The sequence below is a fragment of the Schistocerca americana genome, chromosome 2 (genome assembly GCF_021461395.2).
Source record: "Schistocerca americana isolate TAMUIC-IGC-003095 chromosome 2, iqSchAmer2.1, whole genome shotgun sequence".
NCBI lineage: Eukaryota > Metazoa > Arthropoda > Insecta > Orthoptera > Acrididae > Schistocerca > Schistocerca americana.
Genome location: NC_060120.1, coordinates 193,361,149 through 193,386,882, shown reverse-complemented (window position 1 = coordinate 193,386,882; position 25,734 = coordinate 193,361,149). Strand labels below are relative to the sequence as shown.

Sequence of the window (25,734 nt, the reverse complement as noted above, 5' to 3'; positions counted from 1 at the left end):
GAATGAAATTAAAATCTATGTGACGTCATAATATAGCCATTAAGACATATAATCTTACGTTAAAGTTCAACACAGCAAGTCGACTACTGAAGTTAGGAACGGGTGATATGTCTTGAGGTCCAGTAACTAGCGTTGCGCAAGTTACCCGGACTATATTCATCCAGTACGTGAGAATGAGAGAACTTAGCGACTTCCAACAAACTTCAGATATAATGTCAAACCTTTTGGGAATTACTTCTCGCTAACTCGCCCACAAAAAACAGAACGAAATTTTGTCTTTACTGATTTTTTGCTGTTTATGCGGTAAAATTCGACGCCAGACACGGCGCTTTAATTTACTATTACTTTATTAATCACGCTATTGGCAACGCATTTAGAAGACAGCGTTGAAGTGTACCACTGAATGTATCCGCAAAATTATATCACTGTACGACACACAATCCAGAAGATATGACGTCGTAAACATTGACACGCGTGGAAACCTAGCTGTTTATATATGGGATTTCGATTTTTTTTTGAAGAATCGGGTGTAGGGCGGGGAGGGAGTACTGGTTTTGTCACAAACTAGAACCTAACGACAAAATAAAATGCATATCGAGTGCTGTCGTTTATTTATCAACATACCCCTTCCATCGACCCTTTCACGTTAAAAAATATGAAACGAAAAGAAAAACAAGAGTTCCAGTATAATAGCTTCTCGTATAGTTACAACCCCACAAACTGTTATCACACTAAAGTCTGCCGTCAAATCCTTGTAATGATGTATAAATTTCAATAATGGTTTTTATCTTTAAAATATAATACAACACAGTCCCGCAAGGGTGTACTCTGAATATCTGTAGTTCCTCCTGCTGCTTGAATCTTTACCTTGGTACTTCGACAGTTTGTCATCAAACCTACTACTAAAGATACAGCGTTACGACAAGGCGATCTTCTTGTAGCCTGTCAACGTGCTCCAACAGGGTCTGTCAGTATAATATATCTAGTATTCTTATGGACCAAAGGACGAATATTCATTAAACTTATCCGCCTTGTTGGAAGTATCACGGGTTTATTAGATACTTTACCACAGTGATCACCATAATTTTTACTGATGACCAGTTTTAGTTCCGACTATCCAGCACGTTTAGATCAGCAACTGCCAAAACAGTTTTTTCCAGCAGGGCATGTTCAGTCGCGTAAGTGTAAACACAACATTACGTCACTACCGAGCTAGGTGGCGCAGTGGTTAGCACACTGAACTCTCATTCGGAAGAATGACGATTCAGACCCGCATCGGCTCATTCTGACTCAGGCTTTCCGTGATTTCCCCAAAATCGCTTCAAGCAAATGCCGGGATGGTTCCTTTGAAAGGGGACGGCCGACTTCCTTCCCCATCCTTCCCTAGTCCGATGGGTCCGATGACCTCGCTGTTTGGTCCCCTCCCCCGAATCAACCAACCAACCAACCAACCAACCACTATGTCGCTTCTGTATATAGCTTCGATAATAATTGAAGTCTAGTGCAACATAATGTATCGGCATTCACATTATGCAAACGAAGGTGAAGTGCGTGGCACAAAGTTCTTTCCATTATACCACGTATTAGGGTTTCTTTCTACTCTGTTCGTGTATGGAGCGCGGGAAGAATGACAGTTTAAATACTACGGTGCATTTTGTGATTTGACATCGCGATCTGTACAGAAGCGATGCGCAGGGGGAGTAACACGTCTTTATTTTTTTGATTTAATACACGCTTGAAGCTTTGCAAGTAGGCTTTCACGGAATAGTTGGCGACTACCTTTTGCCAACTGAGGTTTCCCAGCACTTTCGTGACGCTCGCCATTGACTCAAACAGACCTCTAACCATTCGTTCTGCCCCCCTCCTCAAAAATCGGGAAAGCCCTGGCGTTCCCCCACGCTTAATAAGACGAACAGCAGAAATCTGATATCGGGATGTATTGAATCGATGATATCACTCTTTGCATTTTGAACAGCTCATTTCATGACTACACCATTCTCACTGGCTGTATGTGGGTGATTTCCTCCATCTCTAGGTGCTGATTTCAAGGAAAGATCATTAGAGTTTAACGAATAGCGGGCAACGAGGGCAAAGAAGGAAGTCGGCTGTGTCCTTTTAAAGGGACTCATCTCAGCGTTTGTTTTGAACGACATAGGAAAATCACCGACGAGCACAACCTGGAAAGCTGCACAGGAATCCCTTCCAATGCCTTCAACACTGCACCACCAACGAAACGTGCTAACAAGTCTTCCAGTACAACACAATCCTCGTAATATCAAGAACTCCTCGCCTTGCTTTGAACGAAAAGACAGGAACAACAAACAATCTGGAACCACTTAAATTCAGTTACATGCTTGTTAGCCAGCCGCGAACATGTGTGCCAAACGAGTGCTTAGGCAGGAGGCCACAAACACGTGTTCGCAATTACACAAAGCAGACAGCTGGTTGGCCCGTGACCGTAACCCGCATCCGTAAGGAAAATGATGTAAACAGTGCGACTTTTTTACGAGTGCAGCAGCTGTCGGCAGCGCGCAGCACTCCGCCGCGTCACGGTGACTGTGTGGGCTACCATTACGTTACATTAGGCCGGCCGGCCCCGAACTCTCCATCCCGCGCAGCAGAGCGCACCGTGTTTCTCCGTGAGGCGCGCGCATAGGCACGCCCCGCGTAGCGCACCTCCTTCGAGTCACCTATCACAATGGACGGCAGAGCACAGAGCCGTCGCCGCATAAGAAGCGAAGCACAATAAACAAGTCGCGGGGTAATGCCCGCTGCGAGCTGAGGTTACGGCGCTGCCTTCCGTGGCGCATTGTCGGACGCTGGGGCGGCATTCCACAGCCTGCCTCGCTCACTGTATGCTAAGTCCCGTGTTCTCCGCCCACTGGGACCTCCTCTTCCTGATATAAACACTCCTCCCCCTCCCCTTCCACACTCCTTCCCTCCCTCCCTCTCCCTCATTCTGTCTCTGTCTCTCTAACAGGCGAGGGGGAGGAGGAGGAGGAGGTGGTGGTGGTGGTGGTTGGGTGTGTGTGTGTGTGTGTGTGTGTGTGTGTGTGTGTGTGTGTGTGTTTTGGTGCCTCCCGACACAAATATTCTGTTTCTTTTCACGAAGTCGACTCTAGGTTTTGATTAGGGCGTTCATATCAGCCTCTGTCAGCTTTTTTTCTTCCCCACCGATAGTATGTGGTGTGCATTACGTATCAGACAGGGCAAGTACCCTCAACTTCAAGAAGAACATAATAATTCCAATACCAAAGAAAGCACGTACTGGCAAGTGTGAATATTACCGATCATCAGTTTAATAAATCATGGTCGCAAAATGCTAACACGAATTCTTTACCACAGAATGGAAAAACTGGTAAAGCCGACCTCAGGGAAGATCGGTTTGGAGTCTGGATTAACGTAGACAGACGTCAGGCAATACTGACCCTACGACTTATCCCAGAAGATTGGATAATGAAAGGCAAACCTACGTTTATAGCATTTGCAGATTTAGCGAAAGCTTGTGCAATGTTGACTCGAATACTCTCTTTGAAATTTTAAAGGTAGTAGGGCTAAAATACAGGGAGTGAAAGGATATTTACAACTTTTACAAAAACCAGACGGCATTTGTAACAGACGAGAGGCATGACAGGGAAGCGGTGGTTGTAGCCTATCCCTATTGTTAATCTGTGTAATGAGCAAGCAGCAATGTAAAACAAAGAACAATTTGAAATACGAATTTAAATTCAAGGAGAAGAAATAAAAACTTCCAGGTTTGGCGACGACATTCTAATTATGTCACAGACTGCAAAGGACTTTAAGAGCAGGTGGATGGAATTGATGGAAAGCGTCTTAAAAGGAGGATGTCAGATGAACATCAAGCAAAGCAAGACAAGAATAACGGAATGTAGTTAAATTAAATTAAGTGATGCTGAGGGAATCAGATTAGGAAATGAGACAAAGTAGTGGACGAGTTTTGATATTTGGGCAGCAAAATAACCGATGATGGCCGAAGTAGAGAGGATATACTAGAGAAATTTTTTAGCATGATTATATATAAAGTGTCAGAAAGTCTGTTCTGAAAGGATTTGTATGGAGTGTAGCCATGTATGGAAGTGGAAGATGGACGATTAACACTTTAGACAAGAAGAGAATACAAGCTTTTGAAATGCGATGCTACAGAAGAATACTAAAGATTATATCATTAGATCACTTAACTAATAAGATCCTGAATAAAACTGTGTACTATCTAGAAGAAGTAATCGGTTGAAAGACATCAAAGTATTTTTAATTTAGTGCCGGAGGTTAGTGTGGGGTCTAAAAGTCGTAGAGGGAGACCAAGAGATGAATACCGTAAGTAGATTCCGAAGAATGTAGGTTCCAGTAGTTATTCGGAGATAAGGAGGCTTGCACAGGATAGACGAGCATGGAAACCTGCACCAAACCACTTTTCGGACAGAAGATAGCAGCAGCAGCAGCAGCAACAACATCCACCCGGGTAGCCGAGGGCTCTAACGCGCCCTTTTGTTCTTTGCGAGCCAGTCCAGGTTCGAGTCCGACCCTCGGATTATCCAAGAGTTCTGGTTCGCAGGTCAGCCCGAATGTAGTTTTAGGCGGTTTAGAACATTCAGCTACGTAAATACCGGGCTGGTCCCCCCGTCGCGCCTCAGATACATGGTACGCAAACATTTAGTAACCGTCATCGCGCTAGAAAATAAGATCCACACTAGACGCAGTCAGATAGGGAAAGACACATTCTTTCCCGGGGGAATCGCGGCGTCACCAAGGGCATCAGGCTACCAAATTCCATTAACACTGCCAAAACCTACGTATAACAATGGCTACCACGTAGAGAAACGGGAAAAGATAAAACAAAACAAAAAGAAGAGGAGAAACAATTTCGCCATATTATTATTTCCATGTCAGTTTACGTGAGACAGTTTCTAAGACTGTAACTGACGACCTGACGCTGGATATTGAAGATTTCGTCTGTGATATATTTTACTACGGCACACAAAGCACATGGCTTCAGCCAGTTTGCCATGGTCACTAATGATTTTTTTGGAACTTGGGAGCACAATAGTTATCAATTTTTTGAGGGACTCCACGATGATATCAAATGTTGAGTTTTATTCTAGTCTTCTACTGTTGTACAATTTAGGCATTGAAACATCTCCATTTGTTAATTATTTGACCACAAATCATTGAGTAGTTACAACACTATGATCATCAGCTTGGGTTAGACAACATCCTTGGTAGAAAGGAACTCAGGATATGTGTAACATCTCAAAAGAAAATGTTCCCCAATTACTACGATTCACAAAAAAACAGGACGTGGGTGAAAATACGCCGCACACCAAGTAAGGGCTCTCTGCATTGGTCGTTTCTGGTGTATGGTCCAAACTGTCGTCACCACATCGCTTGAGTTACATCGAACAGCATTCATGGACGTACTTCTTTGTCAGTGGGTTTTGTTCAAATGAGACATTAATTAAAAAGGCAAGCCACGTCAACTGCACTTACTGGCCGGACGAAAATTCCCTCCTGACACACTCAAACGACGTGAATCACCACCTAGCACCAAGAGTGGTCTGGTCGTGCGCCAGTGAAACTCGTCAGCTGCATCGACCAAGTATATCAGTGCTATTTATACGCGATGCATCTCCAGTTACAGTAGGGGAGGTGTTAGTCCATCGAAAGTGAAGACTTATTTTCAGTAATGATAAATAGTGTTGGAATTGATGACGTCAGTATCCACTACATTGGGCGACATGAGAAAGTATTATTTTTACCTATTGATTATGTCAAAATAAAATTATTTTATTGGCAAAAACATTGGTGGGGATAATAACTTCACCGTACGTTAATTACTGTTAGCATTGATTATTTAAACTAAATTCAATAAAGGTCTACAACGAGTACATTAATGAAATCCTTAAATGAATTCTTACTTCCGGTACATTTGGAAGAAAAGGAGCGGTCAGGCTACGATTAATTGCAAGAATGCTCCAAAAATATGACTGAACATCAAGAGAAAAAACGCTCTTCAAACAGATTCTTTAGAATTGGTAACTTATTAAAAAGGACAGAATTGTCCGAGTGGGCTGCTATTCAATGTACTCATTTACGATGGATTATTGCGCCTTTCTGGAATTATAGCTCACCATGAACTGCATACAGAGCATAATAGAGGTAGGATTCGTTGTCATCTATACACAAGGACGTAGCACCTAATACAATATATACTATCCCGATCATGTCATACTACACTCATATTCGTCACTGTGTGTGAGACCTGGTGTACACACGGTAAGCTGGCCGATGTGGCCGAGCGGTTCTAGGCGCTTCAGTCCGGAACCGCGAGACCGCTACGGTAACAGGTTCGAATCCTGCCTCGGGCATGGATGTGTGTCATGTCCTTAGGTTAGTTAGGTTTAAGTAGTTCTAAGTTCTGGGGGACTGATGACCTCGGAAGTTAAGTTCCATAGTGCTCAGAGCCATTTGAGCACACGGTAACAAATCCGAGTACAGTAAGACATGATTACGATAGAAATGTCTGTATGAAACGGCGTGTCCTTGATTTCGAAGGACCCTGTTTTATTATGCATATGAAATATGTACAGATGCGTGACCCAAGGACCATACACACCGACGCACTACATAATTAGTTGCAACTGGAACGTTGCGGTCGTTAATTTAGTAGCCGTCCATGTGGAAAATCTCATTTCCAAACAACTGCAGGACTGTGGAAGCAAACAGAAAGTACTCGATTTGTTCTTGGTCGTCAGTATTCGATCCTTATCAGATAGCATTAATGTAGGAGACAGCAGAGTCAACGAAGAGCGCCGCGTTTCGTCTAGGATTCGTTTAAAAAGCGCCGCCGAACGAACTCGAGTGGAAGGAGCTACAAGAGAGTCTTTGACTTGCTGACAGTCTTCCTTTCCGTGCATAATTCGCCAATTGGGATGCGGAGCGTACATGTTGGTTGGCAATGGCCGCGACGTCTTTCACTATATTTTAGTCTGAAAAGTGTCAGGGTGTTCAGTGTTTGCCTGATACTGTCGCGATGCCTGGTCCTATTCCTCGCCGTAGGCGCGTAGAAAGTGCTCGAATTCGCGGAACTCGCCGCCGGATCCACAAATACCGTCCCTGGAACCGTAAAATCGCGCGGTCTGAGTAGCGGTCTGGTTAGAGAAACTCCGGCCGGCTGGCTCGCTCTACGTCACGTAGGGTAGAGGCCTGCTGACGCTAGGCGAAGGATTGTCATTATAGATAGCGGGCACGGGCGTCGGCAATAAATAAATCGCTCCCCTCGTCCTGGAAATTGCTCGCCTGCCGGGGAAGGACATTAAGGCCGCCGCGTCGACGCGCGGCTCCTAACGGCTCCTGCAGACGAACGGGCGACTGTTTCCCGGGAGCGGCCACGAGGCTCTGGCAAGGCGCGACCGCCGTTTGGCAGCCGAGCTGCAGAAGAAATTGGAGACCTGGAGGACGCGAAATTTTATGGTCGCCCGAGGACGAACCGCACAAAAGTAAACACAAAATATGAAGTATCGGAAGGTAAAACACATCTCGCGACCTGCAAGGCAGTTATTACCGACGGAACTGCAATTTAGTGTCAAATGAAAACCAGATTCCGCCATAAAGCTGAGTCGGTTCGTCTTCATATGGGCCTTATAATTACTTTACATCCTATGTTCACTATTCCTATGCTACGATCATCTTTCATACTGTCGCGTAGCATCAGGAATAAAGAGCCAGATACAATAGCAAGAACGTCAGAAAAAAAACTAATATTTCACACTGAAGACAAAAATGGCTCTGAGCACTATGGGACTTAACATCTGAGGTCACCAGACCCTAGAACTTAGAACTACTTAAACCTAACTAACCTAAGGACATCACACACATCCATTCCCGAGGCAGGATTTGAACCTGCGACCGTAGCGGTTGCGCGGTTCCAGACTGAAGTGCCTAGAACCGCTGGGCCACAGCGGCCGGCAAAACTTCCAGTGCTATAGAAGCAAGGCAATCAACATTTGAATTTCCGTGCTTGTGAAGAAAAATCTGAGAGAATGTCCATCAAATTATTTTCCTTCTACCTATTCTTGTTCAGTGCTTTATGTCCATCTTTATTCTTTTTTATTGTTATTATGCTGCGCATAACGTTAACATATGAGCTGACGGCAGAAACTTTGTAGTTTCTTGTTATAATGATATAAAATGCACGTGTAATAGTTAAAATAGCGATTATGACCAAAATTAGTGTCAACACATCTAACAGAGCGGTAAACAGGTCAACAGCAGCAGAAACTACGATTATAAGAAAGTATGTTACATAAGACATTACCAACACTCATGTTATATTAGGCTACATAATAATATGAAAAGACCACTGAAGATAACACACAAAATGCTGTAACATATGTAGGTAAAAAAGTTGTCTTTTATCAGGCTCAAATTCTCTTCAATTAGTTAAAGTCAGCAGGGAATTAGCGAGGCAGAAGCGTGAATCCTGCTTTATCGTCCTGGGTGAGAACCTAGTGGAGGTAGTCCCCTACTGGTTTTCTTCCGACGTTTTGTTAAGTATCGCGTGTGCGTGTGTAACGTGATTCACTAATGATTGATTGTACAGAACAGTGTTGTGTTTGTGTTGTTGTGGATGAACAGCATCAAATATAGGAATGTTGACGAAAAACAGTTTGATTGGTTTATAACTCCATGAAATCCCAAAATATGAAAGGTATTCACGAGAAAAGGTACGAAACAACACCGTGGGTATAACTGAAGTCTTTATTTAAAAGTGATCACCAGGGCCGAGCACAGCTGTCCAACGGTTTCACTAGCCGAAGGATTTCCTGTTCCCAGAATTCCTGTGTCTGTGACATGAGACAGTTCTTCACTGTATCCTTCAGTTCCTCACAGTTGGAGCGCTTCCCTTTGAGGTGTTTTTTTAGCGGACCAAATGTATGGAGGTTGTAGGGCGACATGTGCTGTCTGTAGGGCGAATGCTTGAGCTGCTCCCATTTGAACTTGACAATCAGTTTTTGTGTGGCCTTGGAGACGTGTGGACGCGCGCCATTGTGAGCAGAATCGCCCGTTTCGTGAGTAGCCGAAGGCCGTTTACTCTTGAGGGGTTTCGTAAGGTACGGACTGTGTCACAGTACACGTCACTGCTAATACTTTTTCTGTGCTGTAGGAACTGGATGACTATCGGATCTGGGACGTCGAAAAAGACGACGATCATCATCTTGCCTGCTGAAGTATCAAAGCTTCAGAATCTTGGATTTTTCATGTGGAGGTGACGGCGCATTTTCCTTCCTCTATATATATCATTACGTTGTCCGAAAGTGGCATGTGTAAATTTCAACCGGTATGCTTGTTATGACGTTTCGTGCCTTTTCATTTGAACACTCCTTATATTTTAATCAATAAATTAAATGACGTCAGTAACTTCCGAGAATGCCTTACGATATAACAACATCCGAGTACAGAAATGTAGCCAACTAAAATGACAGTAATTTGCCACACGTCGTTGCATGTTGCATTCGTGAATATATTGTACACAAACATTTTATCCACACATGTGCAGTGAAAATATTTGATGATAGAAGACTAGCGGTGGTTCTGTCCGCTGTAATACTTCTAAATGATACATGATTGGTGATTCGCTTTAGAATCTTATTTTGCAGTAAACTAATAATTACTGAAGAGTGACCTTTAACTGAAAGTAATATATTGCATAGGAAAGCTGATAATTAACAGCAACAATCACAATGTTTTATTACGATCTCTACGGCGAGTTTCCATTCTTATGCAACTGCAGCAGATGTGACCTCATTACTTCCGCGTAGGGGGTTGACTGTACGACGGTACACGTGATACTGGCGAGAAGTATTGTTTCTACCAGCACCAAACGCGTATTTTTTTTAAAGAAAAAAAAACAAGAAAAAAAAACAGCATCACTTGTACCGAGTGATGCGTTTCAAAACCTCAATCAACCAATATAGCGTTAGCGAACGATTTCTTTTGAGGAAAGTAGGTGATGTGATAGTCTTCTCGAGGTTGCAGCCGGATCTTCAGGTGGGACCCTAAATCTTATCGAAGCATAGGCTTTACTTGATTTTTAGCCAGTCTCGAAACAATGTATGAGTTGCCCAGCGTTCTTCCGAAATCTGCTTCTTTATTTTCCAGATACACCTCTGCTCTTTCCCTGTCGTGTATATTGCCATTTTGAGGCCTTTCGTACCACCATAACGCAATGTTTTTCTTTAATCATTACAAGAGGACAATTACGTTTCAATTAACGAAATATTTTTCATTTTCTGAGTAATGAATTTGGGGTTAATTGTTCATTTTCCTCCTCCATTCCTTCCATTCCGAGAAAAATACTTACTACCAATCAACATTATTTTTTCCCCACCATACCATTTTGCTACCGCAACTTAAATTTTTGCGCTACATCAACTGGCGCTTTGTGATTATGATGCTTGGGATGCGCAATTAACACACATTATTATTTCCTCAATTCAGATATTCACCTTTCTCTCATCGGTTGACGCGTAATTTCATGCTTAATTACTTCATAGCTAACTCGATTTTTTTTATATCACGTAACGACTCATTACTTCCTGCAGAAACGTTTCATAGTCTGACAGCAATGTGATATCAGGGGCGTTCTTTTTCCGTAACACTGTTTCTTGACTTCACACTAGATCTATGTCACAAGATCGGTTACTGGAGAGCTTATTTCTTCAGGATTTATTCGGTAATTTTGAACTACGCTCATACGTATCGGACACAACATGATAAAATTGTATGTCCACAGCGATCAAACAACTCAACCCAACGGATTGCATTATAATTGAAATTGCCGAAGAAAATATTATATAGTAGCGCTGAAAGGAGCAAGAAAGGAAAAGTATTTGTCAGCAGAAAGTTTAATTTCAACATGACTGTTTCAAGTCAGTTTCCTACAAACAGTGTGATCTTGATGCGTAGTACTGTTACTGTTTTTTGGGTTTTTTTTTAAAGAAGGGAAACATCGAACATGTACTTCAATCACATGACATTGAGAAAGACATGGATCAAGGCAGTCAAGTAAATGCATTCTTTCTTGATTTCTTAAAACCTTCTGACCCAGTGCTACACCTACTCTTATTATCGAAACTATGACCGTATAACATACCAAACGAAATTTGTGCCTGTACTGAGAAATTCTTGGTATGAAGAAAGCAGCATGTTATCGTTGGTCTAGTAACTACTGGTGTGCCCCAGGGAAGTGTGATGGGGCCCCTTCTGTTCACGTTTTTCATTAATGACCTTCCAGAGAATATTAATAGTAACTTCAGACTTTTTGCAGATCACAGATTATCGATAATGAAACAGTGTCTGAGGAAAGATGCACAGATATTCAGTCGGATTTTGATAGGATATCAAAGTGGTGCAAAAGATTGGGAGTTTGCTTTACATGTTCATAAGTGTGAAACTGTGAACTTCGCAAAACGGAAACAACGTAGTACAAAATGACTACAACGTCAACGGGAAGTGCACTCAGTTTGGAAAGGAGACTCCTTACAAAACATTCGTGCGACTCGTCCTAAAATACTGTTTACGTGTGTGGGACCTACACCAAATAGGAGTAACAGAGGACGCTGAACGTATACAGCATGAATGGTCACAAGCTTGTTTGGCCTGTGTTAGTGTGTCATACAGATGCTGAAAAAACTGAAGCAGTAAACGTTTGAAGGTAGCCTACTTACTGTTTGAAGAATCAGCCTGAAGTGATGAATCAGGGACTACCGGTACAGCATAAGACATTACGTATCGTTCCAGTAGGGATCAGACTACAAGATTAGACTAATTACAAGACTGCCAGAACCGTTTAAGCAATCATTCTTCCCGTCTCCATACGTGAATGCGACAGGAAGAAGCCTTGATAACGGTACAACGGCAAATAACGTCTGCTACGCACTTCAGAGTGGTTTGCCGATAGATTTTGATATAGGAGGACTACTCATGATGATCACACTTTTGCGGCAGGCGACGAGCAGCATAGCAGATTGCACTCGGAACTGCACAATTTTGGTGCCGACAACCGCTCGTGATAGCAGGGGTGATACTCTACACAAGTGGTGGAATTGAAACATTCCTTTTCTGTGTTCCCAAAGTTGCTTCTGTGCCGTTTCACGAAATGACACTCGCGGGGTCGCAGCCAGCATCCGCACCCTCTTACCGGTGTTCGGCATGCGAGACAAATGATTACTAGTGACTGCCGTTGATAATCACCGTAACAACAAAACGAGAAAACACATTTTAAAATAACTCAAAAATAGCACGCTCAAATTTGCACAGAAACGATACTTATTGGTATCAGTGAACTGTAGTCGAGCCTGTCATCCTTATCCAACAACACCTCCAGCTAGCTAATGTCTCCACCGTCTGCTCTGAGCGTTTCTACATTTATTATTGCGTAAAATTCGCAGAGAACAACAAAAAAGTACCTAAACACAACTGATCATCTGTGCACACTTTCGAGTGCTAGGAAAGTAACTCCGTTGATCCTGAAGGATGTCCAATTCCTCGAGGGCTCCCGGCCACTCTTCGATTTCGGGAGCTCCCAAACACTACACAAAATTGTTTAACTTGTAGGCCATGCAGCTAATCCGAGTTAGAAGCAGAATGTAAGCACTGTCAGTAGCCATTCACTGCTGCTACTTACATAGTTTCTGTAAGATGCTACCTCCTGGCTGGACATTAAGCACTTCAGCAAAGGGCGTCATGGGACAATTACTCTCCGTAAGCTTGTAAGCCAGCCTACTCGACTGCAAATGGCACCCATTTATGACAAGGAAAAATCCAGTCCTCCTATACAACTACGTCGAAATGATTACTCTGCACACTTACGTGTTTGGCAAATGGTTCATCGAACCACTTTCACGCTATTCCTCTACCGTTCCACTCCCCAGCAATGCAATTTTTCATTTCTCCTATTTGATTGCGATGGTTATTTCTTCCTATGTAGGTGTGCACCGACGAAATGGGAGAACGTTTAAGACTGAAATTTCGTGAAAACGTATCGTGTCAGCGAGAAACGCCTTTGTTTTAATGACTGCAACCGAACTCGCGTATCATATCTGTGACACACACACCCCTATTTCGCGATAGTAGAAAACGAGGTACCCTCCTCTGAACGTTTTTGGTGTCTTCCTTCAATCCTGTCTCTTAAGTGTTAAGGATGCCATAGCGTACAACAATACTCCAGCAGAGGACGGAGAGGCGTAGTACAGGTAGTCTCCTTCCTGCATTTTCTGCATCTTCTAAGTCTTCAGTCAATAAAAGGCACTCTTGGGTCGAATGCCCCACAGTATTATCTAGGTTATCGTTCCAATTTAAGTTGTTCATTATAGTTACCACTAGGTATTTAGTTGAACTGACAGTCTATGGATGTGTGCTGCATCGTGTAACCGAAATTTACGTTTCACCGTTTAGTACTCATGTGGATGACCTCTCACATCTCATTATTTAAAGTCAATTGTCACTTTTCGCGTTGTACAGGAACTTATCTACATCATTTTGCAACTAATTTGATCTTCTGGTGATTTGACTAGACGGGAAATGACAGCATCATCAGTCGGCCGCGGTGGCCGAGCGGTTCTAGGCACTTCAGTCCGGAACCGCGCGACTGCTACGGTCGCTGGTTCGAATCTTGCCTCGGGCATGGATGTGTGTGACGACGTTAGGTTAGTTAGGTTTAAGTTGCTCTAAGTTCTAGGGGACTGATGACCTCAGAAGTCCCATAGTGCTCAGAGCCATTTGAACCATTTTGAACAGCATCATCTGCAAACAATCTTTAGGGCTGCTCAGGTTGTCTCCCAAATCGTTTATATAGACTAGGAACAGCAGAGCGCCTATAACACTACCCCAGAGGGCGCCAGATATTCCTTCCGTTTTAGTCGACTTCCCGTCAGTTACTGCGAACTGTGATTTTTCTCACAGAAGATCACAAATCCAGCCGAAAAACACAGAAGATACTTCATAGGCCGCTTTCGAGGAATGGTGTTAAAAGCCTTCTCGAAATCTAGAAATGTGGTATCTATTTGATACACCCTGTTGGTAGCACTCATTACTTCAAAAATGGTCCAAATGGCTCTGAGCACTATGGGACTTAACATCTGAGGTCATCAGTCCCCTAGAACTTAGAATTACTTAAACCTACCAGGACATCACACACATCCGTGCCCGAGGCAGGATTCGAACCTGCGACCGAATCAGTCGCGCGGTTCTGGACTGAAGCGCCTAGAACCGCTCGGCCACCGCGGCCGGCGCACTCATTACTTCACGAGAATAAATAGCCACTTGTTTTGCACAAGAACGGCGTTTTCTGAATCCGCGGTGTGTCAACAGATCGGTTTCCTCCTTCAGGTCAAACAAAAACCGGCTTCGTCCTGCCGCCAGAAACTGGCCGAGGCGACTAGATCACCGAACAGGGCTGGCATATCTAGGCTGTTGGTAAAAGATACGCTACACATTGAGACCACGGTGCCTTATGCACGTAGAACATACACGTGAAGTAGACGCATACAAAGATGACGTGCGACCTATTCTTGAACTGTATACGGTTTCGAGTGACTGGTACTCACCTTGCGGTGGGCGTGTCCACGAGCCCTGGCCAGGGGCGGCTTGGGCAGCGGCTGCAGGTAGCGCGAGGGGTCTTCAGCCAGCGGGCACTCGTCCGCCTCGTCGCAGCCTCCATCCACCCGCGCCGTGATGTGGCCGTTCATGTAGACCCACACGACAGGCATGGTCGCGGCGCGCTCTGCCTCAACACCGCCACACGGGCAACATTACACGCACCGCCCCACGAGCGTATATCGTATGCGAGGCACGCACCGCGTGGGCACCGCTAGCACACACAAAACACTCCGGGGACAAACCGAACCACGCCTCTGTTGGCACAAGCGACGACAAATTACTTGCGCGCCGAAGACACTCCGGAGAGGCGAACTCGCTTCCCTGTTGCGGCAACAACACTCGACGCTCAAAACGCTCCGGCCGCTGAGGTAACGAAGAGGCGCTCGCGACACGGCGGAGAATTTCAGCCGCACTGCGTTCGGATGCGGGCAGAGAAAATGTTTGCTCCGCTCGGGGCCGGGCCGCACTCGCTAAACAGCTTTCTCTCTCTCGCGCCCGATAGCTGCCGGCTAAGTGCTGAGGGGAGTGGCAGCGATACACCGGCCGGAGAGGCTCACTTCACTTTCTAGATAGCGGTGCCGCACGGGCAGGGCTCACGGAAGACGCGCCGGAGGTGTGCGTCGGTCGCGGCGTCTGGCAACTAACTGCGGCGGCAGGGTCCCTCCCCGAGGCGACGGCGGCGACGGCGACAGAACGTGGCGTGGCTCGCATCCCGATGGCGGGCGCGTGTGACCGGACAGCCAAGCGGCGCGCACAATGCCAGCCGGAGCGGCCGCCGCCGCGACGCCCAGCCACTGGCTGACGTCAGCGTTACTCACGACTTTTCCGGCGAAACCAGAGGAGGCGCCGCCGCCGCCGCCTCCCACTCCGCAGATGGTTGCGCCACCTGGCGGCCGGCCGCGCCCCCGCAATCTGCCTACAGCTCTCGCGGCTTCCGCCAAACACTACTCCCCCGCTGCCGCACCGCCTAGCCGGTGGGCGTCTGTGGCCGCGACGCTGTCACCGCTCCTGTGACGGCCTGGACCTGGCCCACGTCGCCCCTTCATCTACATCTACATTTATACTCCGCAAGCCACCCAACAGTGTGTGGCGGAGGGCACTTTACGTGCCACTGTCATTACCTCCCTTTCCTGTTCCAGTCACGTATGGTTCGCGGGAAGAACGACTGCCGGAAAGCGTCCGTGCGCGCTCGAATCTCTCTAATTTTACATTCGTGATCTCCTCGGGAGGTATAAGTAGGGGGAAGCAATATATTCGATACCTCATCCAGAAACGCACCCTCTCGTAACCTGGGCAGCAAGCTACACCGCGATGCAGAGCGCCTCTCTTGCGGAGTCTGCCACTTGAGTTTGCTAAACATCTCCGTAACGCTATCGCGCTTAACAAATAACCCTGTGACGAAACGCGCCGCTCTTCTTTGGATCCTCTATCTCCTCCGTCAACCCGACCTGCCCCTTTTTGCCCACTTCCTAATATCGAAGCCTTCAATAAGAATAAAAGCTGAAGCAACGAATTAAATTTTCTAAAACTTTGCAGTTCTTAACGGGGTTGATACAGCACAGTTCAGAGAGAAAAATAAAAACTTTGAGGTTTGCCAATGATACTGTAATTCTGTTAGAGACAGCAAAGGACTTGAAAGCGCAGCTGAAGGGAATAGATAGTGTCTTGATAGGATGATATAAGACGCGTAACAACAAAGGCAAAACAGGAATAATAGAACGTAATCGAATTAAATCAGGTGATGCTGAGGGAATTAGGAAATGAGACAAAGTAATAGATGCGTTGCTATTAGAAGAGGGAAGTAACTATGGCCGAAGTACAGAGGATATACAATGTACACTGGCAATGGCAAGGAACGCGTTTATGAAGAAATAATATATATAACGGATGATCAAAAAGTCAGTATAAATTTGAAAACTGAATAAATCTCGGAATAATGTAGATAGAGAGGTAAAAATTGACACACATGCTTGGAATGACATGGGGTTTTATTAGAACCAAAAAAAATACAAAAGTTCAAAAAATGTCCGACAGATGGCGCTTCATCTGATCAGAATAGCAATAATTAGCGTAATAAAGTAAGACAGAGCAAAGATGATGTTCTTTACAGGAAATGCTCAATATGTCCACCATTATTCCTCAACAATAGCTGTAGTCGAGGAATAATGTTGTGAACAGCAGTTTAAAGCATGTCCGGAGTTATGGTGAGGCACTGGCGTGGGATGTTGTCTTTCAGCATCCCTAGAGATGTCGGTCGATCACGATACACTTGCGACTTCAGGTAACACCAAAGCCAATAATCGCACGGACTGAGGTCTGGAGACCTGGGAGGCCAAGCATGACGGAAGTGGCGGCTGAGCACACGATCACCACCAAACGACGCGCGCAAGAGACCTTTCACGCGTCTAGCAATACTTTTTTTAGTTATACTAAAACCATGTAATTCCAAGCGCGTGTCAATTTTTAGCTCTCTATCTACATTATTCCGTGGTTTATTAAATTTTCAAATTTATACTGACTTTTTGATCACCCGAGATATATATATATATATATATATATATATATGTGTGTGTGTGTGTGTGTGTGTGTGTGTGTGTGTGTGTGTGTGTGTGTGTGAGCGCGCGCGGGGGAGGGGGGGAGGAAGGGGGGGCGGGAGTAAAAATCGTAGAGGGAGACCAAGACATGAATACTGTAAGCAAATTCAGAAGGCCGTAGGTTGCAGTACTTACTCGGAGGTGAAGAGGCTTGTACAGGACAGAGCAACATGGAGAGCTGCATCAATTCAGTCCTCGGATTGAAGACCACAACAAACACAGATCGTTAGTACCGCAGAGGCCCTCCGGCAACAGAATAGCACCCCAGCTTTGTACGTAATGAAGATATCCCGCCTGTACCCCAAGCGTGATTTGATGGAATTACGTTTTCCTGAAGACGAGAGTCTCAACTTTATCGTCGATAAAAGTTTAGTGTATTATTTCAGCTTCTATCCTTATCGAAGATAAAGTTAGACTCGTATGTCTCAAGGAAAATGTAATTCCATCAGATTAATATCTGTATGTTCATTTCATGTCGACGTCGGAGGTTCCCTGTCGTCGAGCGAAATTCCCTTATCGGCCGCCGTCCGAATCTTACAAGGGAAGACACTCAATGTATCGCCGATTACGCTCATGTCATACAATACTTGCGTTAACAAATGCTGGCCCAGTAAAGTGCGACTCACATGTTTCTTTGGAGAAAGTTACAGGTTCAGTGTTTGATGGTAGGTTGTCTTCAGCCCGAGAACTGCTTTGATGCAGCTCTTCATACTTCTCTAACCTGTGAAAGCCTCTTCATCTCTGTATAACGACCGCATCCTACAGCCATTTGGACCTGCTTACTGTATTTCAGCCTTATTCGTAGTCTCTCTGTATATTGAAAATCAGTCCCAGGTTGCATAATGTTTTTTATTACTTCGAGAGCAGCGCGTTTTACACGGAGAAGGTAACTTGATGATGCACTAGCCAGGCGCAATGCGTCATTTTTGAACTAATACAGTGTACTGTGCCACCTGGGACAGATTTTTTAATATTAGAAGGTTGCTGTACCACTGCGACACAACTGTATTGGAATAAATTTATTCTCTTCTTGTCTGAACTGTTTATCGTCCATGCTGCACTTCCATACAAGGCCACATCCCAAACAAATGTTTCCACCGGTCAGCACGTGATTTCTTTGGAATTAGAATTATAACATTCTTCGTGAAGCCCGATTTTTAAAGTTACAGAAATTAAAAGGCAACCGGTATCAACAATGAACATCTTCAGAGCTGAGTAAATCCAGTATACTTCATAATTTGTATCACTGCGTGGTTCGTGGCCCGGATTTATAATAAAACAAATATTTTCTGGATTACTGTGGAACCTTACTGCGAATATTTCGTAACTCATGAGACGGAGACTCGCTTGTAGGCAGTTCAGTAGCGAAGTTAATGTTCTGGAGCTCCGAGTTAAAAATGTTCATCATAATACGGCGAAACTTTGCTAAGGAGGTCAATTAAATGCTGTGCTAATAATTGTCAATTGTGAGTCTTCTCAGTAAAGTGTTTGTCGCGGATGCAAGATTTTCCGAACTTAAATTTTGACGAAGTAACTAAAGAACGATCTCTCTCGACGCCGTCATGGTTAGGCTGTTTGGGGGAGGAAACCAAACAGCGAGGTCATCGGTCTCATCGGATTTGAAAAAGGACGGGGAAGGAAATCGGCCGTGCCCTTTCAAAGGAACCATCCCGGCATTTGCATGGAGCGATTTGGGGAAATCACGGAAAGCCTAAATCAGGATGGCCGGACACGGGATTGAACCATCGTCCTCCCGAATGCGAGTCCAGTGTGCTAACCACTGCGCCACCATGCTCGGTACGCCGTCATGGTGAGCCATATTCGTCTCCATTAACAGAGACGCGAAGAAAATGTTTTCATGTTCGTCGCCACAAATTACATCTGCTGATCTGCTGTAAGGTAAGAACTTTGAAGTACTCTGGTATTTAAAATTATATGAGGAGTTAAAAGTCATAACTGACCGCGTTTGAACTTACATTTTTTGCAACAATATCGTTGATTTACTGTTGATTTACTGTATGATTAAATGATGATGGCGTCCTCTTGGGTAAAATATTCCGGAGGTAAAATAGTCCCCCATTCGGATCTCCGGGCGGGGACTACTCAAGAGGACGTCGTTATCAGGAGAAAGAAAACTGGCATTCTACGGATCGGAGCGTGGAATGTCAGATCCCTTAATCGGGCAGGTAGGTTAGAAAATTTGAAAAGGGAAATGGATAGGTTAAAGTTAGATATAGTGGGAATTAGTGAAGTTCGGTGGCAGGAGGAACAAGACTTTTGGTCAGGTGATTACAGGGTTATAAATACAAAATCAAATAGGGGTAATGCAGGAGTAGGTTTAACAATGAATAAAAAATAGGAGTGCGGGTTAGCTACTACAAACAGCATAGTGAACACATTATTGTGGCCAAGATAGACACAAAGCCCATGCCTACTACAGTAGTACAAGTTTATATGCCAACTAGCTCTGCAGATGATGAAGAAATAGATGAAATGTATGACGAGATAAAAGAAATTATTCAGGTAGTGAAGGGAGACGAAAATTTAATAGTCATGGGTGACTGGAATTTGTCAGTAGGAAAAGGCAGAGAAGGAAACATAGTAGGTGAATATGGATTGGGGGGAAGAAATGAAAGAGAAAGCCGCCTTGTAGAATTTTGCACAGAGCATAACTTAATCATAGCTAACACTTGGTTCAAGAATCATGAAAGAAGGTTGTATACCTGGAAGAATCCTGGAGATACTAAAAGGTATCAGATAGATTACATAATAGTAAGACAGAGATTTAGGTACAAGGTTTTAAATTGTAAGACATTTCCAGGGGCAGATGTGGATTCTGACCACAATCTATTGGTTATGAACTGCAGATTGAAACTGAAGAAACTGCAAAAAGGCGGGAATTTAAGGAGATGGGACCTGGATAAACTGAAAGAACCAGAGGTTGTAGAGAGTTTCAGGGAGAGCAAAAGGGAACAATTGACAGGAATGGGGGAAAGAAATACAGTAGAAGAAGAATGGGTAGCTCTGAGGGATGAAGTAGTGAAGGCAGCAGAGGATCAAGTAGGTAAAAAGACGAGGGCTAATAGAAATCCTTGGGTAACAGAAGAAATATTGACTTTAATTGATGAAAGGAGAAAATATAAAAATGCAGTAAATGCAGCAGGCAAAAAGGAATACAAACGTCTCAAAAATGAGATCGACAGGAAGTGCAAAATGGCTAAGCAGGGATGGCTAGAGGACAAATGTAAGGATGTAGAGGCTTGTCTCACTAGGGGTAAGATAGATACTGCCTACAGGAAAATTAAAGAGACCTTTGGAGAGAAGAGAACCACTTGTATGAATATCAAGAGCTCAGATGGCAACCCAGTTCTAAGCAAAGAAGGGAAGGCAGAAAGGTGGAAGGAGTATATAGAGGGTTTATACAAGGGCGATGTACTTGAGGACAATATTATGGAAATGGAAGAGGATGTAGATGAAGATGAAATTGGATATAAGATACTGCGTGAAGAGTTTGACAGAGCACTGAAAGACCTGAGTCAAAACAAGGCCCCGGGAGTAGACAACATTCCACTAGAACTACTGATGGCCTTGGGAGAGCCAGTCATGACAAAACTCTACCATCTTGTGAGCAAGATGTATGAGACAGGCGAAATACCCACAGACTTCAAGAAGAATATAATAATTCCAATCCCAAAGAAAGCAGGTGTTGACAGATGTGAAAATTACCGAACTATCAGTTTAATAAGTCACAGCTGCAAAATACTAACACGAATTCTTTACAGACGAATGGAAAAACTGGTTAGATCAGTTTGGATTCCGTAGAAATGTTGGAACACGTGAGGCAATACTAACCTTACGACTTATCTAAGAAGAAAGATTAAGAAAAGGCAAACCTACGTTTCTAGCATTTGTAGACTTAGAGAAAGCTTTTGACAACGTTAACTGGAATACTCTCTTTCAAATTCTGAAGGTGGCAGGGGTAAAATACAGGGAGCGAAACGCTATTTACAATTTGTACGAAACCAGATGGCAGTTATAAGAGTCGAGGGGCATGAAAGGGAAGCAGTGGTTGGGAAAGGAGTGAGACAGGGTTGTAGCCTCTCCCCGATGTTATTCAAATGGTTCAAATGGCTCTGAGCACTATGGGACTCAACTGCTGAGGTCATTAGTCCCCTAGAACTTAGAACTAGTTAAACCTAACTAACCTAAGGACATCACACACATCCATGCCCGAGGCAGGATTCGAACCTGCGACCGTAGCGGTCTCGCGGCTCCAGACTGCAGCGCCAGAACCGCGTGGCCACTTCGGCCGGCGATGTTATTCAATCTGTATATTGAGCAAGCAGTAAAGGAAACAAAAGAAAAATTCGGAGTAGGTATAAAAATCCATGGAGAAGAAATAAAAACTTTGAGGTTCGCCGATGACATTGTAATTCTGTCAGAGACAGCAAAGGACTTGGAATAGCAGTTGAACGGAATGGACAGTGTCTTGAAAGGAGGATATAAGATGAACATCAACAAAAGCAAAACGAGGATAATGGAATGTAGTCAAATTAAATCGGGTGATGCTGAGGGAATTAGATTAGGAAATGAGACACTTAAAGTAGTAAAGGAGTTTTGCTATTTAGGGAGTAAAATAACTGATGATGGTCGAAGTAGAGAGGATATAAAATGTAGACTGGCAATGGCAAGGAAATCGTTTCTGAAGAAGAGAAATTTGTTAACATCGAGTATAGATTTAAGTGTCAGGAAGTCGTTTCTGAAAGTATTTGTATGGAGTGTAGCCATGTATGGAAGTGAAACATGGACGATAACCAGTTTGGACAAGAAGAGAATAGAAGCTTTCGAAATGTGGTGCTACAGAAGAATGCTGAAGATAAGGTGGGTAGATCACGTAACTAATGAGGAGGCATTGAATAGGATTGGGGAGAAGAGAAGTTTGTGGCACAACTTGACTAGAAGAAGGGATCGGTTGGTAGGACATGTTTTGAGGCATCAAGGGATCACAAATTTAGCATTGGAGGGCAGCGTGGAGGGTAAAAATCGTAGAGGGAGACCAAGAGATCAATACACTAAGCAGATTCAGAGGGATGTGGGTTGCGGTAGGTACTGGGAGAAGAAGAAGCTTGCACAGGATAGAGTAGCATGGAGAGCTGCATCAAACCAGTCTCAGGACTGAAGACCACAACAACAACAACATCGTTGATTCCAACTAACTTACATTAATATTATAAAAATTTACTTCTTATATCTGCTATTTTAAGAAGAACTGATTAATTGGGAAACTGTGATTTCACTAAATGTTAGAATCTGAAACGATAGTGTTAGTATACTTAACATACTGAATATTTAACTACACTACTAAATGATCTTAACTGAATATTGCAGATTACTTTTTTGTTAAATACAGTAGCTAAAATGCCACGTAATGATAATTTACTTGCGTGCAAACTTTAAATTCACGGCTTGTTTTGGAGTGTGAAAGTTACGAAACGCGAGGGGGCAAGGTCACTGGAACGGACGTGCAGTGTCAGAAAACATAACAGTTGATTTACAGGACTCCGCTACGTTTTTGACAATATAGTAAGAAAAGCGAGTTACGTTGCTAACTGCCTTATGCTAATGAAAACTTGATAAGAAAAGCTTGCTTGCCTGATTCACTACGTATAACGTGCAGTTTTTTGAATGAGACACTACCTTAACACGTGATCTCTGGCCGTCACCATCTTCAAGCACAAACTGTTTGTGTAGAGCTGGCGATGCCTTCTTTCCACTGCGCATAGTACTGCTTCCATCCAGTCACTGAATATTTCTGAACTGTCGCACTCCAACCAGCCGGCTGTGATTTGGACTTTGTGTACGAAGCTCGTCCAACCACCCTGCAGGACTGGATGTTACAAATGAGTTGCTCTGGTGAATCACACAGTTAGTGACTCGAACGCAAGTCTTACACTTCCGGGGGATGTTAATTGCCGGAGCTGACTAATCCTAGTTTCCTAGGCTAATGTACAGCCACATCACGATTTTTTCTGCGCCATTGCCGGCGTACGACGTTATGCATCGGGCGCACTCTGAGGTCACCAAGCCGTGGCGTGTCTAGGAACGCGGCACGCTGACCTTGCGTATGGAAGGCGATGAGTCAGAAGGCACAGCGGTGGGCCCAGAATGACCGAAGACCTGCTCTGCCACGCCCTGTTCGTCACGGCAGCGTCGGACATTACGAAGGCAGCCAAATTATGCCCAGAATGTTTCTACACTGGAGTAATTTCCCAATTTGGCAACAGTGTTAGCAGGATGAAACGCGACAAACACTGATGTTTTTAAGGGCAAAGCAATTGGAAGGCCAGTTCCGTGGTAAAATTCCACTCCACGTCCACTTAAAGGTAAGACGCGAGAACGAAAACGAAAAAAAGATCATTAATCACGCAAGCGGGCGGAGCGGCACTGACTCGCGGGAACGAAGTTACTTTTTCCTGCACGAGAGCAATACGAGCTACACTTTTATCTTCTACGTCAATCCACTGGCCTAAGACTCTGAGTGTCAGACGCATTAGCGTAAGGCCCAACCGTATTTTTCACTCAGACGTATCCAACAGTCCTCCTTCGCGCAAATGTTTCGCAAATGAGGAAACATTGGTATTAGAACAACATCGCACACCATATGGTGACAAGCCGAGCCAAGCGCAGGTGTATAAACATCTCAGCCACTGAAACAGAACATGACTAGTGTTCTATACATTGCGTTGACTCCAATTTGAACGGAACCAGATACCGAATACAGCTCCTTTTCTTCTGAGAAACAACGTCTACTTGCAGAGAGACGAAATTGCACGTGCTGTAGCCCATACCGACCTGGTTTTTACCTCTTAAGTCTCATATAATTTCTTCTCCAGTCTTTGTCCTACGATTATTGGATGTGTTGAAGAGTTGTTAAATAATGTAAACAAGTCTGCGGAAATTAATTTTCGTTCTCTTCACATTTATTGGCAGTAAGTTCAGTTTCGGTGATCACCTTTCTAAAATATTGCAGCCTCAATATTTTAATAAGATCAGTGAGCTACACCAATTAGTAGAAGCTTAAAGAAGTCCACGACTGGCGATGGTTGACATGTATGTTCACATTTTAAATAGAGAGCACAAACTGACAGACAAGGAAGTCTGTTTTTCAGTTACCGGGCAAAGGACTGGTTGCTGCTTTACGCATGACGCCTATTTATAGATGCGCCTGTTACAGAAATTACACAGTAATAAAATGCTGGATTATTACATTTGGATAGTAACAGAAAACACGAAATATAAAAGACAAAATAGGCCATAAAAGAAATTTGTTCAGTAGAAGTCTGTACGATTAGTAAATGAGAAATCATGAGATATTACTTTATGAGAATTAAGTTTTAATGTGTACGATGATTGCCGAACTTAGTCAAGAATTTTCGAGAGAGTCATTTGGAATAATTAACAAAACTGACAGATAAATGATATTTAATCGAAACCCTCAGCTGCTGACAAGTGTTGTTGAGCAGTTCGGCTACAAAACTTTAACACTGAATTTAGGAAAGAATATTTACCATTACATTCACGAACATGAAAATTTTGAATGTAACTTTTAAAACATCAATTTTTTTTAAAAAAAAGGTAAAACGGATGTTTGAAAGACGAGAATTAGATCTCTCACATAAACTATATCACTAGAAAATAATTTTTATCAGGATTGAATTTTGACCTGCTCATGGCTGTTCCAGATATAGTAAATTATGATATTTCTTTAAATAAATAGTTTCTAAATGAAGTATTTTATTACTATCAGCGGACTGTAAATTATTCCGTGAATAATTAAGCCCAGAGAATTTTTTTTTCTAAATCTTATGGGACTTAACTGCTAAGATCCTCAGTCCCTAAGCTTATACACTACTTAACCTAAATTATCCTAAGGACAAACACACACACCCATGCCCGAAGGAGGACTCGAACCTCCGCCGGGATCAGCCGCACAGTCCATGACTCAGAAATGTTGCATGGATAATAATTTAGCCATTTCATGTAGCTATGGTATATGCATTATGTACGTAATTTTTTTAAAAAAATATCTATTTTAGGGGTAAGATTATAGCAAGTGGGGGTATCCCATCACGCTATTACGTCTCAGCGTCACTGGGAGACAATATCAAAAAACGGGACAACGAAATAGCCGACAATATGCGTAGTCACCACCCTCGTCCAAAAGTTCCAGTTCCGGCGCAGCGAGTAGGATCTCAAATAACCGGCATGAAATATGCATGTGTGACGAACGGGGGCGCAGACGTTTGACTCGCTAGCCCGCTCTCCAGTATGCAACGCCCTCCATACAGCGGCTAACGCTGTGGGGTTTGCATATGCATGCCTCTCTGCCCGTCCCGTCCCGTTACCGCAGAACTCGGCTTCGGAGTTACGTCGAATGAGGCGGTGTCAGGCAGCTCCTCCCAGC

General features: G+C 43.9%; 1 protein-coding gene across 4 annotated transcripts in view; it reads right to left on the bottom strand.

Moving 5' to 3' along the window:
• Window positions 1-25,734, bottom strand: part of LOC124590462 — a 625,141-nt gene that overhangs the window by 305,775 nt on the left and 293,632 nt on the right. For 2 of the 4 annotated variants that reach the window (XM_047131650.1, XM_047131651.1), the window contains exon 1: window positions 14,625-15,306. The exons of the other annotated variants lie outside the window; for them this stretch is intronic. In XM_047131650.1, the coding sequence (XP_046987606.1) occupies window positions 14,625-14,786 (162 nt within the window). In that variant the 5' untranslated portion in view covers window positions 14,787-15,306. Of the gene's footprint in view, window positions 1-14,624; window positions 15,307-25,734 lie in introns of those variants that run through there. 4 annotated transcript variants of the gene reach the window in all.